This window comes from Meriones unguiculatus, assembly GCF_030254825.1.
Source record: "Meriones unguiculatus strain TT.TT164.6M chromosome 13 unlocalized genomic scaffold, Bangor_MerUng_6.1 Chr13_unordered_Scaffold_70, whole genome shotgun sequence".
In the NCBI taxonomy this organism is placed as follows: Eukaryota; Metazoa; Chordata; class Mammalia; order Rodentia; family Muridae; genus Meriones; species Meriones unguiculatus.
Window position 1 is genome coordinate 264,405 of NW_026843674.1, and position 26,141 is coordinate 290,545.

At 39.5% G+C, this 26,141-nt stretch overlaps 2 protein-coding genes across 2 annotated transcripts; both read left to right on the plus strand.

Annotated features, from left to right (window-relative positions):
- Positions 1 to 773: 773 nt before the first annotated feature.
- On the plus strand, positions 774 to 19,533 carry LOC132651401 (zinc finger protein 239-like). Its single transcript, XM_060376613.1, has 3 exons — positions 774 to 1,195; positions 1,520 to 1,645; positions 19,326 to 19,533. Exons 1-3 carry the CDS (start codon positions 774 to 776, stop codon positions 19,531 to 19,533), a joined length of 756 nt encoding a protein of 251 aa, XP_060232596.1.
- A 73-nt stretch (positions 19,534 to 19,606) lies between these two features.
- Positions 19,607 to 21,975, plus strand: LOC132651402 (zinc finger protein 120-like; the record flags this gene model as incomplete). Its single annotated transcript, XM_060376614.1, has 4 exons — positions 19,607 to 19,617; positions 20,949 to 21,163; positions 21,273 to 21,355; positions 21,733 to 21,975. Coding segments are annotated over exons 1-4 (552 nt in total), but the record flags the coding sequence as incomplete, so codon positions are not given.
- Between the last annotated feature and the right edge of the window lie 4,166 nt (positions 21,976 to 26,141).

A 26,141-nucleotide genomic window follows, 5' to 3' on the forward strand; every position in this document is an offset into this window, starting at 1 on the left:
TCCTCATTTAGTTTTCTTCTAAAATGATTTGGTGAGTATATTGTAACTTCTGGTTCAGGAGATGTCAGGGAAGCACCAGAATTATATGAACATATTGTCAATGAATTATGCATTTACACTGTTGTCACCATTGTGCTTTCTGCTATACTCATGTGTGGGATCATTTAGAATTCAATTACCTATGCTGATGTGAATGTGAACTTCACTCGGGAAGAGTGGGCCTTGCAGAATCCTTCCCAGAAGAGTCTCTACAAAGATGTGATGATAGAGACCTGCAAGCACCTTACAGCCATAGGTAAGACAGTGAATTTTCTTTCACTATTAAGGTAAAGTGTTGTTATTGTTGTTTGTTTTTATTGATGCTCTTATATAATTTCAATTAGAATCAGGATGATTGAGGTGAAAAATCAGGCATGTTTCTGAGATTTACTGAACACAGTAACAGAAAATTTACCTCTCTTTCAATAATATATCACACACTTTCTGGTACATATTTTAGGCTACAATTGGGAAGACCATAATATGGAAGAACATTATCAACCTTTTAGAAGTTATGGAAGGTAATTATTTCATGAAAGTTGATATAAATATTCCTGTGAAATTAATTTTCAAAGATGATTTATTTATTCATTATTTATACGTCATTCTGCCTGCACTATTTATACATTATTCTACCCAATTTTCTTTGCAGGATTGAAAGAAGACATATTTATGAGAAACACTATGAATGTACACAGTATGGTAAAGCCTTTTCCCAACACAGTGGTATCCTAATGCACAGAAGAACACATACTGGAGAAAAACCCTTTGAATGTAATCAGTGTGGGAAAGGCTTTTCACAGCACGGAAATCTGAAAAGGCATAAAAGAACACATACTGGAGAGAAGCCCTACGAATGTAATCAGTGTGGGAAAGCCTTTTCACAATTGTATAGTATCCACATTCATAAAAGAACACATACTGGAGAGAAACCCTATGAATGTAATCAATGTGGTAAAGCCTTTTCACAATTGAAGACTCTCCACATTCATAAAAGAACACATACTGGAGAGAAACCCTATGAATGTAGTCAATGTGGTAAAGCCTTTTCAAACCTCAATACACTCCAGTTGCATAAAAGAACACATACTGGAGAGAAACCCTACAAATGTACTCAGTGTGGGAGAGGCTTTTCACAACACGGAAATCTGGAAGGGCATAAAAGAACACACACTGGGGAGAAACCCTATGAATGTAATCAATGTGGTAAGGCCTTTGGATTTCATAGTGGTCTTAAGAGGCATGAAAGAATTCATACTGCAAAGAAACCATGGCAAAGTGTTCAGTGTGGTAAATCCTTTTCAAACTCCAGTAGTCTTCAAATACATAAAAGAACACATAGTGGAGAGAAACCCTACAAATGTAATCAGTGTGGGAAAGCCTTTTCACAACACGGACATCTCCAAATGCATAAAAGAACACATACTGGAGAGAAACCATATGAATGTAAGCAGTGTGGGAAAGCCTTTGCACAATGTAGCAATCTCCATAGGCATGAAAGGATTCATACTGGAGTGAAACCTTATGAAGGTAATCAACGTGGTAAACCCTTTTCACAATCCAGTAGTCTTCAAGTACATAAAAGAACACATACTAGAGAGAACCCGTAAGAATGTTATCAGTGTGGGAAAGCCTCTGAACATTGACGTCATCTCCTAAGGCATGAAAGATTTCATACTGGAGTGAAACCCTATGAATATAACTAGTAAAGCCTTTGCATGTCACATTTTTTCAAAGTCATAAAAATAATCATACTCAAGAGAAAACCTTATGAATATATTCACTGTGATGAAGCCTTTGTAAATTTCTATAGGCTTCACTTTCATGAATGAAACATACTGAAGAGAAACCGTATAAATATGTTCATTTTGGTAACTCAAAGCTTTGTGATTTCAAGTATCCTGGAGATGTAATGAAGTGGTCTAATCATCCATCAACTGCATTTCACTACATAGCTTGATGTGATATGAATATATCAGATTGGATTCTGTGAATCCATATGTTTCTCCGAATTATCCATATGTCATTTCATCTTAAAGTTCTGCATTCTATAGGAAATATGTAATATAAATGTTATAGATAAAGTAACAGCAAGGATATTTACTTAAAAAGAAACACTTCTGATGTGTGCATGAAATGATTATGGGCTTTTAGGCCTGGACTGAGATGTACAAAGTGGGAGAGAAGTTTGTTGGATCTCCTTTGTCCATCTAAATATGATAACTGAGGACTGATTGCCAGCTTTGGATACCAAAAACCTTTCCTACAGCTCTGTTTCCCTGATGCTCAAATTAGATTAGTTGAGATATAACATCAATAAAATATTGTCTTCTTTTTAAATTGTAAACATACTATCATATAATAATTGAGGGATTCAGGGCAATTTGAAGGATAAAATTTGTTTGAAAATTAGAGTGTGCACCCAGTTCTTCTAGGTGCTGAGCCATGTATTTAGCCCCATAAACGTGTCATGAATAGCATTTTTAGGTGTGAAAGATTAATTCTAAGTTCATCTTTAACTCAGCCCTGATGACCCAGAAGAAATAGAAGATTGAGAGCATGAAAAGTAACTTAGACTTGGTGCTGAAAGAAGTTTCTAATCCAATATCTTCACAACAATATGGAAGTATCCAAAATGCTCAGGACAGAAACTGACAGTACGTGTGTTTAAAAAGTGCTTGACTATGTGACCAAAGCCACCAGACTGAGTTTATTTCACATAGGCAGCAATGGGAGCCCACAAGGACAAGTGACAGGTGTACCCCTTCTTGAGATTATGCCTAATATAAAGAGAGAAAAATAACTTGTAAACATGAAGACCAACTTTTCAGAAGTGAATTGTATTCTGCTTCCCTGATGCATGCAAACATTCAGTTAGGAGCCCTGAATGGTGAAGACTCCAGATGCTGTGGAGATTGTTGTCAGGGGATCCTGAGATTTAAACAGATTTCATAGAAGGCAAGAGAAATCAGGCATTTACAGAGACCTGTGGAGGAACTATAAGGGAAGGAGATTTGGATGTTAAAGAAAGGATTAAAGTCCTAGCAATTAATTAAAGCAATTAATTATTGGGTTGTACCTGAGGACAAGCAGCCTTCTATTGTATTCTCTGTATCTACTCAGCTGTGGTGGGTTAATTCCCAAGTTCTTCCACTCTTTCCTTCGCTTTTCAGATAGGTGTACATGTCAGTCAGAATACCATGCATGCTGCCACTTGGTCATTTCGAATTGGACTTCAAATCTCCTCAGTCCCAACTCTGTCATCCCTGTAACATCTCTACCTGGCAGGAATAACAATATTCTGAATAAACATTCCTATATCTCCCTTAGGTCTAATAAATCAATGGACTCCATGTAATTCTATTCTACTCTGGAATGTCATCAGTGAATAGAACTATTCCCCTACATGAGATATTTTCTGCTTAATAACATTATGTCATGTGAATACCTTGCAGGAAAGAAATAAGCTGAGAATCAGGAAGGAATTTACAGATGGGAAGTTTTTAATATATGGCCTGTGAGATTACTTAGTTGTGTCCATCACTGGCCTTCTATGTAAACCTATTAAACCTAAAGGATGATTTACTTATCATATGTTGTGCTTCACACCCATGACAAGCTACTGAGGTGCTTCTTTGAAAGCATCCCTCAGTCCCTACCTTCTTCTATGATTGACATACCCTACCACTACCCTTAACTTTCCAGTCCAGTAGAATGGGCTTGCCCTCTCCACGCGGCTCTTCCCTCTAGAGCCAGATTTTTTTTTCTTCTATATGCTTTTCTTCTCTCTGTCTTTCTTTCTGTGTTTCTTCTCTTCCTGTCTTTTTTCTCTCTGTTCTCTCTCCGTCTCTCTACACACACTTCTCTTTGCCTACACTTATGTCTCCTGCATGGGAGCTTCCATAGCTCTATTCCTTAATGTATGAGAACCCTCTGTGAACTGTTTTCAACAAGCCTGCATTTAAATGTTTTATCATGTATTCAATTAGCAAATTTCACCTGTGGGAAGAAAGATAAAGTATAACCTATGTATTCATCAATGCTCAAAATTAGTCACACTGAATAAATATGTTAATATGTTTCCAGTTTTACTTAATAATTTCTGTTTTAATCATTATGTTCTCTTTTTTCCTTAGCCCCCTATCAGAGGACTAGGGAAGGTGCACAGGGGGAAATGGAGAGGATAGGTGGGAATAAGTGGAGATGGAAAGGGATACAGCCAGGATACAAAATGAATAAATTGTGATAAAAAATAATTAAAAATAATTTTATTTTCAAACATTGTTCTCTCTCTCTCTTTTTTTTAGTTAAACGAATAGTCTCTTTATGATTCTCAGGCTCTCCTGGAACTTAGTGTACATACTAGATCTGCTTACTTTGCCTCCCTAGTGTCTAAAGGATATTTGGGTATTGTCTACCTCAATAACATAGTTCTTTCAATGGGATTATTGAGAATGAGTCACTGAGTCCAAATAGTCATGGTAGCTAGGAAACAGGCTCTGGTCCTAACTACAGTAATAGAAAGAAAGTGTTCTTCAATTACAGTTGATTGTCTTGAAATCTTCTTTTTTTAATTTTAAAGACAATTGTTTTTCTTTAGCATTGAGTTTATAATACTCATCATAGTAGATTGGAGTTCTATCATTATGCAACAGATAGTGAAAACCAGCCTCATAGACATAAGTAAGTTCTCAATATAGTTAAGTGTAACTATGTGTTACACTCATCCCAACATTCTATTAAATCACTGAGGTTAAAACCACCTATGCCAGGCATGGTAACACAGGCCTGTAGTCAGGGTGTTCAGAAAGAGGAGGCAGGAACTTCAAGATGTCAATGTATGCAAGGAAACATCCTAGGTCAATGGTCCATATAAGAAAGGGAGTCTGATTGGCTAAAATCAACATCCATAGTCCTCCCTAAAGCTCCAGAATGCCCAGGCCATGCCAGGAACATGTCATGCAAGGAAACATCCTAGCTCAATGATGTAATGGGTGGTCCACAAAACAAAGGGAAACTGATTGGCGAAGATCAATGTGCATAGACCTCCCTACAACTCCAGAACTTCAAGACTATGCCAGCACCATGTGTTACCTAAGGAATTTGCCATCCCTTGCTTGCTAATGTTTTTTCCAAGACAGCTCAAGTCACTTCAGAGTTAGATTCATTTTGGGCATTGAAGATTACACCACTCGTGAAAGTGGAAGAATTGGCCTCAGGCAGTGGTGAGTTCCATATTTATATATCCTATACAAAGGGTTAAGCACACAAACACTTACCCACACAAGCCAAATAAATGGACTCAGTAAGTTTTTTTTTATGTATATTGGTCCATACTTATTCACACATTCTTTTTTTAGACATTGAAAGGAAAGAATTTGGAATAGGATGGAGAAAGGACAAGAACAGGGGAAATATATTTTAATAAACATCTGTAAAAGTAACTTTAAATAAAAATTGGCTATAGAGGGCATGGGAGTTACTAGCACTGGGTGTTGTTATAGAAGACAGGTTCCATTTCAGGAATCACAATCTAGCTAAGTATACCCTGTAAATGAATCCCCAAAGAATCTGATGTCCTCCTTGGCCTTTGCAAGCATAACACACGGACATGTGAATGCAATAAATCCAAATAAATGAAAGACATACAAAGCTTTAAATTGTGGCTTTCTCAGGGCTGAGGAGATGGCTCCATGTTTAGGAAAACTCACTCAGGACTTCACAAAAGATAATGCTGAATCCTATCTTCCATGGACACAGCCTCCCTGTTCTTCTGACTGAGAGATCCACACACAGACTGGGGGCACTTAGATACCTGTAACACATACATCATCCTAGGCGCTCAACACAGACCCAGGCCCTTTTGGTGCTTGTTCTCTGTCTCTCTCACACACACATATATATTCATACGTGTGCACATCTCCATGAACTTCACCAGCACAGTGTCCTCAACTGGCCCCATAACTCAGAAAATAGAAAATTGTGAGCTCACAGCTCTTTCACCAGGTTGTCCCTCTCACCATATTTTTTTTGAAATGGGGCCATGGGGCTGGAGAGACGTCTCAGTGCTTAAGAGCACTGTCTGCCCTTCACAAGGTCCTGAGTTCAATTTCCAGCAACCACATATGGCTCATAACCATCTGTAAGGAGATGTGGTACCTTCTTCTGGTGTGCTGGCACACATGCACACAGAACATTGTATGTATGTATAAATAAATAAATTAATAAATAGATAGATAGATGATAGATAGATAGATAGATAGATAGATAGATAGATAGATGATAGATAGATAGATAGAGAGGGCCACACTTAGAATTCAGAGGGTGACACACCCCATCCAATGATTCCATTCGCTCTTATTTTTCCTCAGTCAGTTCCATTAGCTGAGCACCAAGCCTTCAGTTACATAAGCATATTGGGCCATCATCATTCAAATCATCATGTAACTTCTAGCCAACTTTTCACAGAGTCTGTTTTCCACTGAACCCTCCTTACCTTGACCTCCATGGCCTTTATTTCTCTTGCCACTCTCTTCCCTCAGTACTTCCTGGAATGCAACATTAAGCTCCAAGTTAAGCATAAAGTGGCTTTTGAAATCTAGATTTCTTATATGTTTCATATTGTTAAAACCAACAATATTCGGATTTTCTGACAATGACAAGCATATTTTGAGCGTACAGATTTTGTTCTTCCTTTCTTCTTTGTTGCTGTCATTAACTCCACTAACCGAAAATGACTCAAGAGATGAATAGGCTCCTTCGGCTGATGCTGGTAAACCCCAAACATTGAGGGAGCTCAGGAAAGAAACTCAGGCTATCAAATGAAGGCACGGATTATGGTGGAACACTGTTTGTTGCTATGTTCTTTTACAAGGTCACTGTCTAGTTCTTTGTAAGTTTTCTTAATCAGCGGAGGCCACATGTTGAGGTAAATTTCGACCATCAGTGCCTGGGGTTTACCACTGAATTCACAACCACTGTAGTCACCCAGAAACATAGCCACAAGTGATTCTCATCTGGGGAACCCCCAGTTGGTACTCCAACAGATCATGCTAAGCTATGTAACATTGATAGCTAAAGCCAACCCAACGAGCACACACAGACAAGGCATAAGAATTTTTAACAATTTAAAACCAGTGTATTAGCCATCTCAATCATCTCAGTAGGAAAACCACAAGCTAACACGGCAACAATTGAAAAACACAGATATGCCAAGAAATGGGTTACTGACTTTCCCGGAAATGAGATTTTTTTTTTCCCAGATAGAGAGGCATCCATCTCTAGAGTTTTCTCCATACATGGGGCAGATCAGAATAGCCTGCTATGCTTCTCCACTTAATCTCTGGTTTCTACAGATGCAGCCACACAGATGCTTGTAAGATATAAGTGCTGTCTATGACATAGACTGTGTTGCCTGATTTTCAATACTTTATCTTTATCAGGCTGCTTTGCCCGGCCTGAGGATGAGGAGGAGTTCAGTCTTGATATGAATTGATATGTCAGTGGTGGAAAGAGGCTCCCTTTTTAGAGGACAAGGGGAAGGACAAATAAGGTGAGAAGGAGCCACAGGAAGGTGAGGTGGGAAAGGACTGTGATTGGGATGTAAAATGAATATAAAAATTAAAAAGAAATATAAAAAGAAATGTCAACCATAAGTCTTTTCTCTCAAAGAGTGTAAAACTTGTATTTAACATATGGAATTCAAATCTCATCATGTCCACCATCCACCATAATATTCTTCCTTCCCAGGAACATGCCTGAATTCTACGTGATCAATGACCAGGATCATTGACCTTTCTTTCCCTGGAGCAGTGTCTTCCTTCCCCTTCCTCCTTCTTTCCATATGCACCAGTTCATTTCATAGTCACATTGTGAAGGAGATTGTGAGCTCTGACCACAGATTTTGGAGAAAATAACTCAGTCACCACCACATTCCTTAGGATAAAACCAAGTGCATTTGCTATTGAGGAACTGTTCTTCTCCCAACTAGGTAAGTTCCATTTACCAGGCATATCCTCCTGATGAAGAGAAAAGGTAGTCATGTTTGGGCAATTATTTGTAGCAATTCATATTTTAGTCTCAGAAGGTAAGTCAGTTAAGGAACCACCTGAATCATCCTCTGAAGATAAATGCCTCCCACCAACTTCTATAATGGCCTTGTACCTTGAGAATTCTCCAGGTGGCTAAAAGAACCCCTGGGGTGCATGTCTCTAGACATTACAGTGACTGTGGTCCAAGGAAATCACCAGGGCAACAAGAACCATCTGTGCATTCACCAAAATTAAGAAATGCTATGGAGAACCAAAAAGTACTGCTTTGATAATTGGGTCATCTCAGGGTTGAGACATGTGTTTGATATGATATTTGGGTGCAAGAAATCTCATAAAAAGATATTGAGCAAAATGCAAACCAACATGGGTGAGCCACCAAGGTAGAGAGAGCGCTAGAGAAAAAGAAATTAGAAACAGATAAACTGAAGAGAGATATAATTTCCTGTTAGTGGAGGGCAGCCAACTCCTCCTGCTCTGTGACAGGCTTCTTTCATCTCACCTGCCCTACCCTGACCTGGGAGAGATTGAACACTGCAAGACATCCAACTTAGGTTTCAATCCAGGCTTCAAACTTTGGTTCAAGTCTCTATCCTCTGAGTATGTGTCATTATCTGTAGTTTCCCTCCCTACCAGTCCCCACAGAAAACGATGGCAACATTTAGATAAGATCTGCAGTCAATGGCAGTCTCTTGGGGTGGTTAATTTTTGACTGTCTCCAATGCCATAAGACAATGCTTTCCTGAGGAAAAATGACACATACACACACACAAACTGCCAATATTTTACTGAGGATAAACTATTTCAGAAAGTGTGTTTCCAAGAGTATTAAATTCCAGTTTATATAGAAGGTTTCAGATCCATCTGATCTCAGCCCACAGCATAGTCAACCACAACACAGTGGGGTCAAGAAACCTCTTGTGCCTGAGGACTGAGGAGGTACACTCCCTGGATGACAAGGCTTTGCTTCCACAGTTGCAGTTCCTGTGCTAAGACATATGCACTCCACAGTCTCTGGTTGAGACAATGGAATTCTTTTCTTTATTCCTTGCCTAACTACCCCAACCATAGGAATCTTCTCCTCCTGTACCCAGGCCGAACTAACATGCTTTTATAAAGAAAAGCAAGTCTAATAGTGCACATCTAACCCATGCATTCCACAGGGCCTTGTGCCTTAGGAGAGGTGAACTCACCTTTCCATGAGTTTTGATCCTGTAAAAACACACTGTGATCTTGGAAACATACACAAAGTAGCCAATTCTTTGGAATTCTGGTATCTACTAAAGACCAGCTGAGAAAACCTGCCATATGGTCTGAGCAGAGCTACTGGATTCTTCAACTTCTCCTTTGCTAACAGGTATTGTTGGACTAGTTATATAAGAGCCTTCTGACCATTCTTAAAAGATCTCCATTCTACATCCATAGAGAGAGTCATTGTGTCTGCTGTGTTCATCTGCACTGCCTTTGCAGATAACATTGTGTTTTTCATTTCTTTTTATTCCAGAATCCACAGAGGAAGACATGCCTACTCCAAATTGTGTATCACCTGTTTCCTGTTTTTCTCCCAGGGTTTTCTGATATCTACCAGGTGAAAAGTAGCTGCAGTTTAGCTAACCCCAATGTGAAGTGACAGAACAATCTCATTTTGTTTCCTAAAAGCAATCGCTGTTTAACTGTTGATATCCTTGGTGGCCTTTCTCCGGTGGACAGATTGTTCACTCCACTGCAAGTTGAATATTGAATTGTTCAAACTATCCACCTTGACTCCAGGAGGAGGAGAGGAAGTGCCTCCTGAGTGCTGGAAGACAGAAGGGTAGGCTATTAGACAATAGGCACAGGTCTGCTGAAACACAAATCTCTGCAGATCAAGAAAAGGTGTGTCCCAAGTCATGGATCCAAGGTCCCTGCCCAGAGCACAGGCTTCTCCAGGGTCTGGTTCCTCCCTAAGCCAGGCTCTCATTGCTCTTTGTAATTAGCAAACATGCATTCATTCCTCCTGGTCCAGGAAGCACTATGCTTTGTCTCTTCAGTACACTGTCACCCTAGGGGAGGTGCTCATGTTGCTCAAGACTCACTGGCCAATCAGGACTTCCAGATGAATCCTGTACTCAGAGGAAGAGGAAGGTTCTTCCGGGTGCCAAGTTCGAGGTTTGGTTTGGAAGCCGAGCTGTCTGGAATGGTCGACCTGCTTTGTTCTGAGCTCAGCTGCTCTGTCCTGTGAATGGATTTCAGGCGACTTCCAAAGAGGGAACATGGTGAGTTTGTGGCCGCCGCTCCGAACGTGGTAGAACAGGAGGCTTAACAGGAGGAGCTGGTGTGGTTGGTCCTTCGGGGGCTGGGCAGGAACCCGCAGCCATCAGCTGCTTGTGAGGTCCTTTGTCCTAGCCTTAGTATTGCTGAGCTATCTGAGTCCCACGTGTGAGAAGTGGGATGGACTGTGACCAGACTGGATGTGGCGACCTGGGCACTGTTAAGACTCAAATCCTGGGACAAATTGCTGAGGTGCCTATTTAACAGTTCAGAGCAGAATTAGCTACCAGGTTTGCCCAGCATCCCTGAGTCCCTACCTGGTTACAGGACATGGCTGGCATACACACTGCCCTCTAGCCCAGGGCTCGGGCCCTTAACCCAGCTGCCCTTCTTTCTGTTCTTTATCCAATTTGGTTACCTGATCTGTTTCATCTATGATTTACTGTCGTAGTCTCATGGTTTGGTGTGCCCCTCTCCTCTCCTCCCTGTCCTCCCATGGCTCAAGGTTGTGTTCACTTTGGGCTCTCCCGGATGTTCAGGCCTGTGATGTGCCTTTCTATCTATAATAAACTTTCTCCCCACCATACCTAGGAAGAGTCATGTTACTTATTTTTTATTTTTTCATTCCCCTCCCATTTGCCACTACTTTCTTTCAAATTCATAGCCTCTTTCAGCTTCAGTTGTTGTTACTGTTTGCGTTTGACTGAGGCTTGCAGCAAGAATTATCAGCTGTGATGTAAAAATGGCTGCATTGGACAGTGATAGGGTAATGAAATGTATACATGCAGGACTCTGTACCCATGGAGAGTGGAACATTTTACTAAACTAATTCTTTACCAGGCTCTGTCTGTTCCTAGAATGGAAGGGCAGCGCTGAGATGGATGGTGCTGTCTGAGTCCCCTGATCTCTCATCCTCCTCCAGTAGAAGCAAAAGTGTTGCTTTGGAATGAAATGAGCAGGGAAGCCACAATTTAAGCTATGGAAAGAAAACACAAAATGTGACATGAGTTTATGTTTTTCAATAAGGATTTATATTTCATATTGCTGAGAGCAAAACTGTAGGCTTTCCTTTTTCAAAAACCTACTTTATTTACGGTTCTTAAATGCCTCTACCTCCCTTCCACCCCACTGCTCTAGACAGGAGAGAAACAGGTTAGTACAAACAAGGAGCTTGTATCTCTACAGCTACTTAATGCTGGTTAGCGTCATTGACTTCTTTAGGGCATTACCAGTCTCTGTCATCTGGATTCCAGAAGTCCACTCAAACAGCAAATGGAACTATTTTATTAAAACTGTTTTATTTATTCATTTCTAAAACTCTACCTCCCTTCCAAACCTTATTCCTTGCAACACCCCAGCTAGGTAAAAGAGAACAAAATCGAGAAGGGAAAGAGTTATAGGTCTCTTTAAGCTGCTCTGTCAGGTTTAGGGAGGCCAGGATCTTTGGGGCAATGCCTGTTAGTCACCAATATATCCAGCAGTCCAACAAACCAGCAGTGACAAACAGAGTAGCAGTGTGGGTGAACAGCATCAGGAAGAGCAGCAGCTTCTTCCTTCTTCAAAGACCCCAGGCACCCTCATGGCTCTGGCATGTGTACCCTCTTCAGAAGACTCAGAATTAAACTATGTGCAGGTGGCAAAACCTCAGGCCTCCTAGAGACAATCATAAGTAACAGCTGTGGGCAAACTGAAGCAGCCTTGTGCTCCACACCTGGGGTTAAAAGAAAAACACATTCATATAATATGAGTGGGATTTTAAAGAAACAAAAAATTCTTAATACAGTTTCTGATTTTGTGATTTGATATATTCTCTCTCTCTTTCAGTTAGTTTTGACTAGAGTTTGTCTGTCTTGTTGATTTTTCTCAAAAACCCAAAACTTTATTTCAAGGATTCTTTCTCTTCTTTTTATTTTTTACCTAAAATTGATAATTTCTTGATGTCTACACCTTTTGTGTGATTACATATTTTTGTTCTAGTCTTTTCACATCTGCACTTACCTTGATGGTATGAATCCTCTTTAATATCTTTATGTAGACACTTTGTGCTATGAAGTTTCCTCTTAGCATCATTTTTCATTCCTCATTATATTCTATGAGTTTTCATGTGATATATATTCGTTTTCATTGAATTTTATATTCTTTAAATTTTTTTTTTGTTTGAAACCATTTTTTTCACTTAGTTGAAGGTTATTCACTTTCCATGAGTTTGTAAGCTTTGTGTACTTTCTGATGCTATATATACATCCAGCTTTAAGCCATGGTGGTTTGATAGGATACAGGATGTTATTTCAATTTGCTCTTAGGACTTGCATTGTGTCTGAGTATGTGGTCAATTATAGAGGATGTTTCATGTAATGATGAGAAGATATATTCCTTTATGTTTCTGTAAAAAGTTTTGTAATTTTCAGATAGTTAGTCCCAGCTGTGATAATATAGCTGAGCTCAGGTGGTGACATATTGCCTGACTCTTCTTGAATCTATTCCTAAACTGGTGTCTAGGCATCTTGGTTTGGGGCAATTATAGGACCAAGTGCTGATTTGATGTGTGGGAGTTTTGTTCTTGGGGTTCTGTTAGCACTCTGAAGTTTCAGAAAGTGTGTTGGATGAGTGTTGCTATTTTAATGACCTGCTTGGCTAGTGTATTCATGGTGTTATGTTTGCTGGATGGTATGGAGGGAAAAGAGCCACATGTGTTCAGTTGGAGCACTAGGGAAGATTCTTAGAATTGGGTTTGTAATAACAACGATATTGGGGAAGATCCCCAGTATACTGCTTTAGTCTCCATGCAAGCATGGCCTAGCATATGCTATTGTACTGATCCAAATCCACACTTATGTTTTAATATTTGCCAGAGATTATATTCTTATTCTCAGGATGTCATGTATTCATGACATTAATACTGCCTGAGAATTCTGCGTCATTGGATTGCAGGTGTGTGACATTCTTCCTACCTCTTGTGTTTCTTTTGAATATTTAAATGAGGTAATATCAGTAGTATTTTGCCTGTATGTGTGACTATGAAACTCTTTTGTACCTGGTCCTCACAATAGTCAGAAGATGGCCTCCGAACTTCAGAATTTGGTGGAATGTGTAGTTGTGAGCCTCCATGTAAGCACTGGCAATTGAGCCCAGTTATATCCAGACCAACAAGAGCTTTTCATTGCTGATCCACCTCAACTGCCTTATGTTGCTCATTAATGAACAACTATTCCAGTACTAATGTTTTCACCTGTGCATTTGTACCTGTTTGAACACTCATTCCCTTGTAGTAAGTTCTCATTCATATTAGAGTTTAAACTGGGACACGTCAGGTTTCTGGAAGATAGATACAGAACTGTATTGAGTATATAATTCTTTGTAGGAACTTCAGAAATACCATGGAGTTCTTTGAATCTTTCTTAATTAAATGATTTTTTGCAGCGATAAAGGCCTTAACTCTACCTCAACTGGATATCATGAAATTTGTTTTGGTGCGAGACAGGCTTCCAGCTAAATGAGATACACATACCTCTGCTTCCTGACAACTGAAATTAAAGTCATGAGCCAATACATCCTGCTTGTCCATAATTATTGTAGTAGTAATTGTGCATAAAATTTCTGTGATCTGCGGTCTGTACTGTTCATCAACATCCTTGACTTGCTTACTTTATGTCTGTTAATTGACATTTCTCTTGGAAGGCTATATTCTATTCAAAAGGTGCAGAAATGAGATGAACCTCCTCATTTAGTTTACTTCTAAAATGACCAGGTGAGTACATCAGAAATTCTCTGTCAGGAGATAACTCAGGGAAGATCCAGAATTATATGAATATATTGTCGATGAAGTATACTTTTACATTGTTGCCACTATTGTGCTTTCTCTTATACCCATGTTTGGGATAATTTAGAATTCTATTACCATTGATGATGTGAATGTGTACTTCACTCGGGAAGAGTGGGCTTTGCTGGATCCTTCCCAGAAGAATCTCTACAAAGATGTGATGATAGAGACCTACCAGCACCTTACAGCCATAGGTAAGACAGTGAATTTTCTTTCACTATTTGGTTAAAGTGGACATCTGCTATTGATTTTTCTCAATCATGCTCTTATGTAATTTCAATTGGAATGAGGAAGAGTAAATCAATCATGTTTCTAAGGTCACTGAAGAGAGAAAGTTAAATTTTCCCTAATTTTCAATAAAATATCAACTCTTTCTGGTATATATTTTAGGCTACAATTGGGAAGACCATAATATTGAAGAACAGTGTCAACGTTCTAGAAGTTATGTAAGGTAATTATCTCATGGAAGCTAATATAAATATGCCTGTGAAAAATTTTCAATGTGTCCCAGGAGTTTTAAAGGAAAGTAATAGTGTAAAGATCCAATATTCTAGAGTATTAAGGCATATTAAATTCTCCCAAACTCATGTTCCTCAATGTGAGCTATCTTCCTTATGTTTTCAAGGAATTTTGATATGAATGAAGGCAGTGAAACCTTTGCTAAACAGATATTACTGTAAAAAGGACTTTTATTCAACCCAGAAATCATGGTCTCCAAAGATTACTGCGCCTCTGTCTGCTACCCTAGGCCTGGGCAGGGCAGATTCTAGGTTTCATACAACCTACCTTAGGCCTAGGAGTTTTTTGGCTTCTGAGAATTACTGCTCAATAGACACACCCTATCTTGTTCTTTCTGAGCTCATAGATGGCTGATACATTTCAGCTTTTCTGTCTCAAACTCCTCTCATAGCTTCCTTATTAAATCTGGCTTTTCTGCTGTCACCTAATTGCTTTGTATAGTCTCAAACTAACTCCATCTGTCTTTTTCAATCTTCAGGTCTTTTTTATTCTCTGGCTCATTTGATCTTGACCTCAGTTCTCTCCTTCCAACCTGTCTTTCTATTACTGTCCCAGTAAAACTCCCTCCATCTTCATGTAGTACCCCTTAAGAAGCTCATTTCCATTCTTGTCTCGTGAGAGATGCATGTATCATATTCTGCCAAATATTTTTTTGATTCTGTCAGCTTTTCTGCCACTACTTTTTCTTCTAACTGATTTAGTGTGTCTGGTTTTATGTTGAGGTCTTTGATATACTTGGACTTTAGTTTTGTACAGAGTGGGTAGTAGGGATCTATTTGCATTTTCCCACAGGTAGATATCCAGTTAGACCAGCACCATTTGTTGAAGGTGCTTGCATTTTTTACATTGTATGCTTTTGGATTCTTTGTCAAAAATCAAGTGACTCTAGGTGTGTGTTTTTTTTTTCTGAGTCCTTTATTTGGTTCCATTGATCCACCATTCTGTGCTTATGCCAATACCATGTAGGTTTTATTACTATGGCTATGTCGTATAGCTTGAGAACAGGGATAGATATACCTACAGACAAACTGTTGTTGTACTGGATCGTTTGGGCAATTTCGTTTTTTTTTTCTTTTTCCATATGTAGTTGACAATTGTTCTTTGCAGGTCTGCAAGATTTATGTTGCTATTTTGAAGGGAATTGCATTGAATCTGTAGATTGCTTTTGGCAGGATGGCCATTTTCACTATGTTAATCCTATGGATCCATAAGCATGAGAGATCTTTCCATCTTGTGATATCTTCAATTTCTTTCTTCAGGAACTTGAAGCTTTTTCAAAGAGGTCTTTCACTTGCTTGTTTAGAGTCACACCAAGGTACTTTTTTATTTGTCGCTATTGTAAAGGGTGTTGTTTCACTAATTTCTCAACCCTTTTGTCTTTGGTATACAGGAGGGCTTCTGATTATTTTTCATTTATTTTGGATCCAGCCACTTTGTTGAAGGAGTTTTTCAGCTGAAGGAGTTCTCTGGTTGAATTTTTGGGGTCACTCATGTATACTATCATATCATCTGTGATTAGTGATACTTTGACCTCTTCCTTTCTTATTTGTATCCCCTTCTCTCCTTTAGTTGTCTTATTGCTGTAGCTAGGACTTCAAGTACTGTGTTGAAGAGATATGGAGAGAGTGGGCAGCCTTGCCTTCTCCCTGTTTGCAGTAGGATTGATTGAAGTTTCTCTGCCTTTAGTTTGATGTTGGCTATAGGCCTGCTGTATATTGTCTTCACTATGTTTACGTATGGGCCTGTATCCCTGATCTCTCCAACAGTTTAAATTTGAATGGGTGTTGGATTTTTGTCAAATACTTTTTCGGCATCTAAGGAGATGATCAGGTGGTTTTTCTTCTTCATTTTGTTTATATGTAGATTACATTTTGACTATGATGTGATTTGAGTTTCTATCCTGGCCCTGTCTATTGGTGTCCAGTAGGCCTCTTTTGTGGTAATGGACATCTCTTTCTTTAAGTTGGGAACATTTTCTTCCATGATTTTCTGGAAAACATTTTCAGGACCTCGGAGCCTGGAATCTTCTTTTCCATCTATTCCTATTATTCTTAGATTTTTTCTTTTTTTATTCTTTATTAATTAAACTTTTTCCCTTTTTTATTCCCCCTGTGGTTCCCTCACTCCTCCTGTCCCAATCCCTCTCTTCCTTCACCCTCTGCATGCATGCTCCTCCCCAAGTCCACTGATAGGGGAGGTCTTCTTTTCCTTCCTTCTGATCCTAGTCAATTAGGTCTCATAAGGAGTGGCTGCATTGTCATCTTCTGTGGCCTGGTAATGATGCTTCCCCCTTTGGAGGAGGTAATTAAAGAGCAGGCCAATCAGTTCATGTCAGAGACATCCCTATTCCTATTTCAATGGAACAAACTTGGATACTGAACTACCATTGGGCACATCTGTGCAGGAGTCTTAGGTTATCTCCATGCACAGTCCTTGGTTCGATTATCAGTTTCAGGAAAGACCCCTGTGCTCAGATTTTTTGTTCTGTTGCTCTCCTTATGGAGTTCCTGTCCTCTCCAAATCTTACTGTTTCTCACTTTTTTCCTAAGATTCCCTGCACTGTGCCCAAAGGTTGCCCATTAGTCTCAGCATCTGCATTGATAGTCTGCAGGGCAGAGTCTTTCAGAGGTCCTCTATGTCAGGCTCCTGACTTGTTCCCTCTTTTCTCCTTCTTCTGATGTCCATCCTCTTTGTCTTTCTGGATAGGAATTGAGCAGTTTAGGAAGAGTCTTCCCTCTGGATTATTTTCTTTAGGTGTATAGATTTTAGTAGGTTTATCCTATATTATATGTCTGTATGAGTGAGTATATACCGTGTGCATCTTTTTCCTTCTGGGATAGCTCAGTTGGGATGATCTTTTCCCGATCCCACCATTTACCTGCATTTATTATGATTTCCTTGTTTCTTATTGCTGAGTAATAGTCTACTTTATATTACCTCTTTTGTGCTTCCATTCCTCCACTGAGGGGCATCGGGGCTGTTTCCAGCTTCTGGCTATTACAAATAAGGCTGCTACCAACATTGTTTAGCAAATGTCCTTATTGTGTACTTGAGCCTGTTTTGAATATGTGCCTAGGAGTGGTGTATCTGGATCTTGAGGAAGCGCTATTCCTAGTTGTCTGAGAAAGTGCCAGATTGCTCTCCAGAGTGGTTGTACAAGTTTACATTCCCACCAGCAGTGGAGGCGGGTTCCCCTTTCTCCACAACCTCTCCAGCATGTGTTGTCTCTTGAGGTTTTTATCTTAGCCACTCTGATATGTGTAAGGTGAAATCTTAAGGTCGTTTTGATATGTATTTCCCTGATGGCTAATGAGGTTGAGCATTTCTTTAAGTGTTGCTCTGCCATTCGATATTCCTCTATTGAGAATTCTCTGTTTAGCTCTGTACACCAATTTTAATTGGATTACTTGATTTTTTTGCTGCTTAACTTCCTTAGTTCTTTATATAGATTTTGTCTTCTCAGAGTATCCTTGATTTCTTAGAATGATTGTGTTTTCAACTTTTCTGATTTTGCTTTTTCTTTGAGAGAAGTTTAAGTTGCTGCAAGTGTATCTGAAGTACCTGAGATTCTCTCTTCCATCTCATGGATTCTATTGGTGATGCTTACTTTTGTGGTTCCTGATGTTTTCTATAAGTTCTCCAGCTCCAGGAGTTTCTCTGTTTGTGTTTTTGTTATTGGTTTTAATTCTGTTTTCACACCTTGCACCATTTCCTTCATCTGTTTGAATGTGGATTTCTGTCTTTCTGTGATGGGCTCTATTTTTTGCTGGTGTCCTCTCTATATGGCACTAATTGTGCCTCTACTTGTGCCTCTCTTCATTTGGCTATGTTTGCCTGTATTTCTTTAAGAGCTTTCGTCATTTCCTCTTTATTTCCCTCCATTTGTGTGGTTATCCAGTGATAAATGGATAAGTATAGCTTCAAAATAATTTTCCTGTGTTTCTGATGAATTAGAGTATCCATTCATTTGGGGGGGGGGGTTGCTGGTGAAGCCATGATGTCCTGATTTTTGTTGGATGTGTTCCTAAACTGACCACTGGCCACCTGCCTATCTGTACTCTTCACTTTTTGTTCTTGAAGTCTGTAGTTCAGACTGGTTTCATCTTTCTCTGGTATATGGAGTATTCATCAGGAAGATGGGAGAGGTCCACAGGTTTGAGTGTGTGTGTTGGAAAATCCACAAGCATAGAAGCACAAATGTGTGTGAGCAAGCTTGTGCATGGAAGTGTGCCTTGAAGGACAGTGTGTTAAAGAGTGTAAATGCCTGGAATATGGTGCTGGGGATAGTGCAGGCACAAGTGTGGTTGTTTACGCTGCCAGAGTTGGCAGACACAATGTACATACGCAGATTCCCCAAATATCTCAGTATTCTACAGGCTACTGGTATTGAGCTCTGCATTGTCTCCAGGAGTTCTTTGCCTGGAGTCCACTGGTAAATCTGCAGAACAGGGGCTTCCATGTTGAGAACACTGTCCCAAGAATACCAACGTTGTCCACAGTGGGTATGTGGGTGGGAGGGATCTGATGTCTGGCTGATAGAGTAGAGGGACCCTGGATCTGGGGCTCTGCAGGCACTCATTTGAAGGCATGCTCAGAGCTCTTTGGTCTAATCAGAGAACACAGGTTTTCCCCCTGTTTTCTACTCCCAGATTGGGCAAATCTGGATGTAGGAGCTCTTTCAGCTCAGTGGTGCTGCAGCTGCAAAACTTGGAAGCTGGTAAAACAGTCCACTGGGGGAGTCCAGCCACAGCTGCAGAAGTGGGAGGCAGGTACAGATGTCTTATGGGAAGCGTTGTGGAGACCCTGCAGCAGTCTGCAGTCCTGGGTGACCTGTACAGCCAGCTGCCCTCCAGTTAGGGTCTGGGAAGCTGGTACAGTCACTGGCTGGGAGGCCCTGAAGGGCCAATACAGTTGCTTGTGGACCTGGGACATGGAAGGCTGGTATAGCCAGCAGCTGCCACTGAGGACTTAGGAGGCCTGCCCCTGCTGACTTAGTCAGGAAGCAGGGAGTGTTCTGCTAGGAGCTGCGGGGTACTGTGGGCTGCCTCGGCTAAGGAGAAGGGAGACCTGACAAGGGAAAGTGCAGAGGGATCGAATGTTCCCACTCTCAGTCCCCAGAGGAGTCCTTGGATGACATGGATCTAAATGGTCTCAGCTCATGTGTTGTCCCCTCTTGCCAAGGAAGCCGCAATGTAGATGTTCTGGCTTTAGCTGCCTCTCCACTCACCAATTTCAGAGTTTCAGATCCTCGGCCTCTCAGATATGATGTACTCTGGTTGCCACCATCTTGGATCCCCCATTGTTCTTTTTTAAATAACTATTTTTTGTCAAGTGTGATACAACTCACGTGAGCATACGGATATGGAAAATAGAAACATACCTCTCTTTCCCAGAACAAGTAGAAGATGTGTAGTAGTCCTTATTTTGTGCAAATTTTCTGAATGTGGTACAAATTTATATTTAATTTATTAATCATCATTCATAAATAAATTATTAATGAAATATTAAAGAGCATTCATTGTCTCCCCAGTAGCAGTGATGATCTTGTAGGTCTCCATCATTACATCTGTGTAGAGGTACTTTTGGGAAGTATTCACCAAAGCTCACTTTTCCTGAGTGGGCTTTTTCCTGATGTATATTATCATAAGTTATTGCATTCTAAATTTCACTATACCCGTGTACAATAAAACACATGATAGTGACCACAGTATAAATTAATATTTGTTCATGTTTTCATATATTCATTATTAATAACAAATAAATCATGAACTTGTATCACATTCACAAAGTCTAGTCTGAGTAGGGGATTTTTAATAATTAAACTAATTACTTAATTAGTTTTCCAAACTCATTGAAAATAAAGTCAAATAAATCACACTACAAAAAATCACTATGATTACAAGCCCTCTGGAAATTGTTGTGTTTATGATGGTTCACTTTACAAAATCAGTATGACCACAACTAAATGAATGCATTCACTGTGATAAAGCTGAGTTCTTCTAGGTCTTTTTAAATATGTGATGAACCACTTATGGAAAAATGATGCTATAAGTGAGGCATGTAATAAAGTTTCTCCCGATCAATGGTATCTTGTAGGGTACAAAACACCCACAATCAAGGGGGAAACTATGAATGTAAACAAAGGGATAAAATGTAAATATGAACCTTTATTTTACAGTTATGCCAAATTGCAACCTTAATTTACACTGACAAATAGATCATCATTGTAATGATTATGGTAAAGCTTACACATATCCTAATTATCTTTGCAGGAATGAAAGAACACATGTTTATGGGAAACCCTATGAAAGTAACCAGTGTGGTAAAGCCTTCACACATCACACTGATCTTCAAAGGCATAAAAGGAATCAGAGTGGAGAGAAACCATGCGAATATAATCAATGTGGTAAAGGCTTTTTGCAACACAGTAAACTCCACCTACACAGAAAAACACATGCTGGAGAGAAACCCTATGAATGGAATGAGGGTGAGAAAATCTTTTCCCAACATGGAAATCTCCAAATGCATAAAAGAACACAAACAGGAGTGAAACCATACCAATGTAATCAATGTGATAAAGCCTTTGTATGTTGCAGTGATCTCCGAAAGCCTGAAAGTACTCATACTGGAAAGCAGTCCTGTGACTATAATCATTGTTGTCAAGCCTTTTCACAACAGGGTATTCTCCAAATGCATAAAAGAACACATACTAGAGAGAAACTTTATGAATGTAACCAAAGTAGTAATGCCTTCTCATGCCCCAGTAGTCTCCAAAGGCATAAAAGAACACATACTGGAGAGAAACCCTACAAATGTAATGAGTGTGGTAAAGCCTTTTCACACCACAGTAATCTCCAGGTGCATAAAAGAACACATACTGGAGAGAAACCCTACAAATGCATTCAGTGCGGGAAAGCCTTTTCAAACACTAGTATTCTCCAGGTGCACAAAGGAACACATACTGGAGAGAAACCCTATGGATGTAATCAGTGTGGTAAAGCCTTTTCACAACCTAGTGGTCTCCATGTGCATAAAAGAACACATACTGGAGAGAAACCCTACAAATGTAATCAGTGTGGTAAAGCCTTTTCTCAACCTAGTGGTTTCCATGTGCATAAAAGAACACATACTGGAGAGAAACCCTACAAATGTAATCAGTGTGGGAAAGCCTTTTCACAACCCAGTAGTCTCAAAAAGCATAAAAGAACACATACTGGAGAGAAACCCTACAAATGTAATCAGTGTGGGAAAGCCTTTTCACAACCCAGTAGTCTCCAAAGGCATAAAAGAACACATACTGGAGAGAAACCTTACAAATGTAGTGAGTGTGGTAAAGCCTTTTCACACCCCAGTACTCTCCATGTGCATAAAAGAACACATACTGGAGAGAAACCCTACAAATGCAATCAGTGTGATAAAGCCTTTTTACACCCCGGTAGTCTCCATGTGCATAAAAGAACACATACTGGAGAGAAACCCTATGGATGTAATCAGTGTGGGAAAGCCTTTTCACACTACAGTAATCTTCAGGTGCATAAAAGAACACATACTGGAGAGAAACCCTATGAATGTAATCAATGTGATACAGCCTTTGCAAGTTGTAGTGGTCTCCAGAGGCATAAAAGAATTCATACTTCAGAGAAACCCTAGGAATGTACTCAATGTGGTAAAGCATTTGAATATTGCTGTGATCTCCAAAAGCTTGAAAGATTTCATACTGGAGTGAAACTCTCTGAATATTACCAGTAAAGCCTTTGCATGTCACATTTTTTTTTCAAAGCCAGGAATAAAATCCTACTAGAGAGAAAACCTTATGAATGTATTTAGTATGATAAAATCTTTGTTCATTTCTATAGGCTTCACTTTCATGAATGATTGATACTGAAAAGAAAGCTGATGAATGTGGTATAATTAGCAATTGACTGCATCTCACTACATAGCATGATGTGATATAAATATGTATATATAATTTGATGTTCCATGATTCTGTATGTTTCTGCTAATTATCCGTTTGTCATTTCATCTTGAAGTACTATGTTCTATAGGAAATATGTAAAAAAAGGTTCTAGATAATGTAACAGCAAGGATAATTACTAAAATAGAACCACTTCTGGTGTGTGTGTTTAAGGTTCATGGGGTTTGAGGCCATGGCAGATATGTACAGAGTGGGACACAACTTTGTCCCATCTCCTTTGGCCATCTAAATATGATGATTGAGGTCTGGTTGCCCGCTTTAGACAACCTGAGGACAAGCTGCCTCCTACTGTATTCTCTGTATCTACTCAGCTATGGTGAGTCAATTCTCCAGTTCTTCCCCTCTTCTTTTGTCTTCTCAGACATGTGTACTTGTTAGTCAGAATACCAAGCAGGCCACTATTAGGCTCTCAAATAGGAGTTTAAATCTCCTCAGTCCCCACTCTGTCATCCCTGTAATCTCTCTGCCTAGCAGGAATAAGGATATTCTGAATAAACATTCCTATATCTCCCTTGGGTGAATATCTAGTCAATCAATGAACTCCATGAAATTCTGATCTCCTCTGAAATGTCATTGTTCAAAAGACCTATTCCTGTAGATGAGGTATTTTCTGCTCAATAACATTATGTCATTCTTTGAATACCTTGCAGGAGAGACATAAGCTGAGCATGGAGGAGAAATTTACAGATGGGAAGTTTTTAATACATGGCTTGGTTATATTACTGAGTTGTGTATCTCTTACCTGCTGTCTAAACATATTAAACCTAAAGGGTGAATTAGGTACAATATGTTGTACTTCACACCTGAGAAAAGCTGCTGAGGTGCCTTTTTGACAGAAGGGGATCTGGCTTCCAGGTTCTCCCAGCATCCCTCAGTCCCTACCTTCTAAAAGGCATGATTGCCATACTCAACCACTACCGTTAACTTTCCAGTCCTGTAGAATAGGCTTCAGCTCTCCCAGAGGCTCTTCCCCATATAGCTAGATATTTTGTTTTCTTCTATATGCTTTTCTTCTCTCACTCTTCCTTTCTTTGTTTCTTTTCTGCTTTCTGTTTACTCTCTGTGTGTTCTCTCTCTATTTCTTTTGCTCCTTCTGACTCTCTTTCTCTCTACACATACTTCACTTGCCACACTTATGTTTTCTGCATGAGAGCTTCCCTGCAGTTCCTTTGGAACTGCGAAGCCTCTGAGAACTGTTTGTGATAAGCCTGTGTTTAAATGCTTCATCATGTCTTCAATTAGCAAATTTCACCTGTGGGAAGAAAGATAAAGTGAAACCTTATATATTCATCACTGGACAAAATTAGTCACAATGAAGAAATATGTTAATATGTTTCCAGTTTTCATTAATAATTTGTGTTTTAACCATTTTTTTTTCTTTTTTCCCTAGCTCCTTATCAGTGAAGTAGGGAAAGTGCATATGGGAAGTTGGAAAGTGGGTGAGAATGGGTGGTTTGGAAGGGGATACAGGCAGGACACAAAATGAATAAATTGTAATAAATAAGTAATTAAAGATGATTTCATTTTCAATCATTGATTTCTTTTTTTTTTAATTTAAAAGAATAGTCTCAACATGAATCTCAGGCCTACATGGAACTTAGTATACATACTAGATCTGCTTACCTTGCCTTCCTAGTGCCTGCAGTATAGTTGGGTACGGTCTTCCTCAGTAACTGAGTTCTTTCAATGTTCTTATAGAGAATGAATCGCTGAGTTCAAATGGTCATGGTAGGCAGGACACAGGCTCTGGTCTTAACTCCAGTAAGAGAGAAAAAAAATCTTTCTTCAGTTACAGTTGTTTGGCTTAAAATCCTCTCCTATAATTATAAAGAAAAATATTTTTTTCTTTAACATTGAGTTTTTTATCACTCATCATAGTAAATCGGAGTTCTGTCCTTAGTCAACATATAGTGAACAGTTGCCTCACAGACATAAGTATGTATACCTATGTGTCAACACTCATTACACTCATCTCAACATTCTACTAAGTCACTGAGGTTGAAACCACCTAAGCCAGGCTTGGTAACACAGGCCTATAGTCATGGTGTTTAGAAAGAGGAGGCAGGAACTTGAAGATTTCAATGTCATCCTAGCAAATATCCAAGGTCAATGATATAATGGTAGGTCCATAATGGAAACAGAGACTGATTGGATAAGACCAATGTCCATAGTCCTCCCTACAGCCCCATAACATCCAGTCCATGCCAGCACTATGTGTTACCTAAGGAATTTGCCACCCCTTGCTTGCTAATGTTTCCTGTCCAAGACAGGTCAGGTCACTTCAGAGTTAGAATTATTTTGGGCATTGAAGATTAGAATACTCTTGGAAGTGGGAGAATTAGCCTCAGGAAGTGGTGAGTTCCTTATTTATATACCCTATAGAAAGGGTTAAGCACAAAACCCCTTACCCACACATGCCATATAAATGGACTAAGTTTTGTTTCTATACATCGATCCATACTTATTCACACATTCTTTTTTAAGACATTGGAAGGAAAGAATTTGAAATGGGGTGGAGAAAGGACAAAAATAGGGGAAATGATTTAATATATTTTAATTAAAATCTGTAAAATTAAATTCAAATAAAAATTGGTTATAGAGGGCATAGGAGTTAATAGCTCTGGGTGGTGTTATAGAAGACAGGTTCCATTTCAGGAATCACAAGCTAGCTAAGCATAAGCTGTAAATGCATCCCCAAGGGATCTGATGTCCTCTTTGGCCTTTGCAGTTAAGACACACAGACAGGTGAATGCAAAACATCCAAATAAAAGAAACACATACAAAGCTTTAAAATGTTGCTTTCTAAGGGCTGATGAGATGGCTCTGTATTTAGGAAAACTCACTCAGGACTTCACAAAAGATAAGGCTGAATCCTATCTTCCATGGACACAACCTCCCTGTTCTTCTGACTGAGAGATTCACACACAGACTGGGGCCCTTAGATACCTGTAACATTTACATCTTCCAAGGGGCTCAACACAGTCCCAGACCCTTTGGGTGATTGTTCTCTCTCTGTCTCTCACACACATACATACACATTCAAACATGCACATATCTCCATGAACTCCACCAGCACAGTGCCCTCACATGGCCCCATAACTCAGAAAATAGAAGATTGTGTGGTGACCAGGTTGTCCTTCTCACCATATTCTTTTTGAAATGGAGCCATACTTAGACTCCAGAGAGGGACACACCCCATCCAATGATTCCATTATCTCTTAATTTTCCTCAGTCAGTTCCATTAGCTGAGTACCAAGCTTTCAATTGCATAAGCATATTGGGCCATCATCATTCAAATCATCATGTAACCTCTAGCCAACTTTTCATTGAGTCTATTTTCCACTGAATCTTCCTTACCTTGACCTCCATGACCTGTATTTCTCTCGCCACTCCCTTCTTTCAGTACTTCCTGGAATAAAACATTAAGCTCCATGTTAAACATAAAGTGGCTTTTGATATCTAGATTTCTTATATATTGTGTATTGGTAAA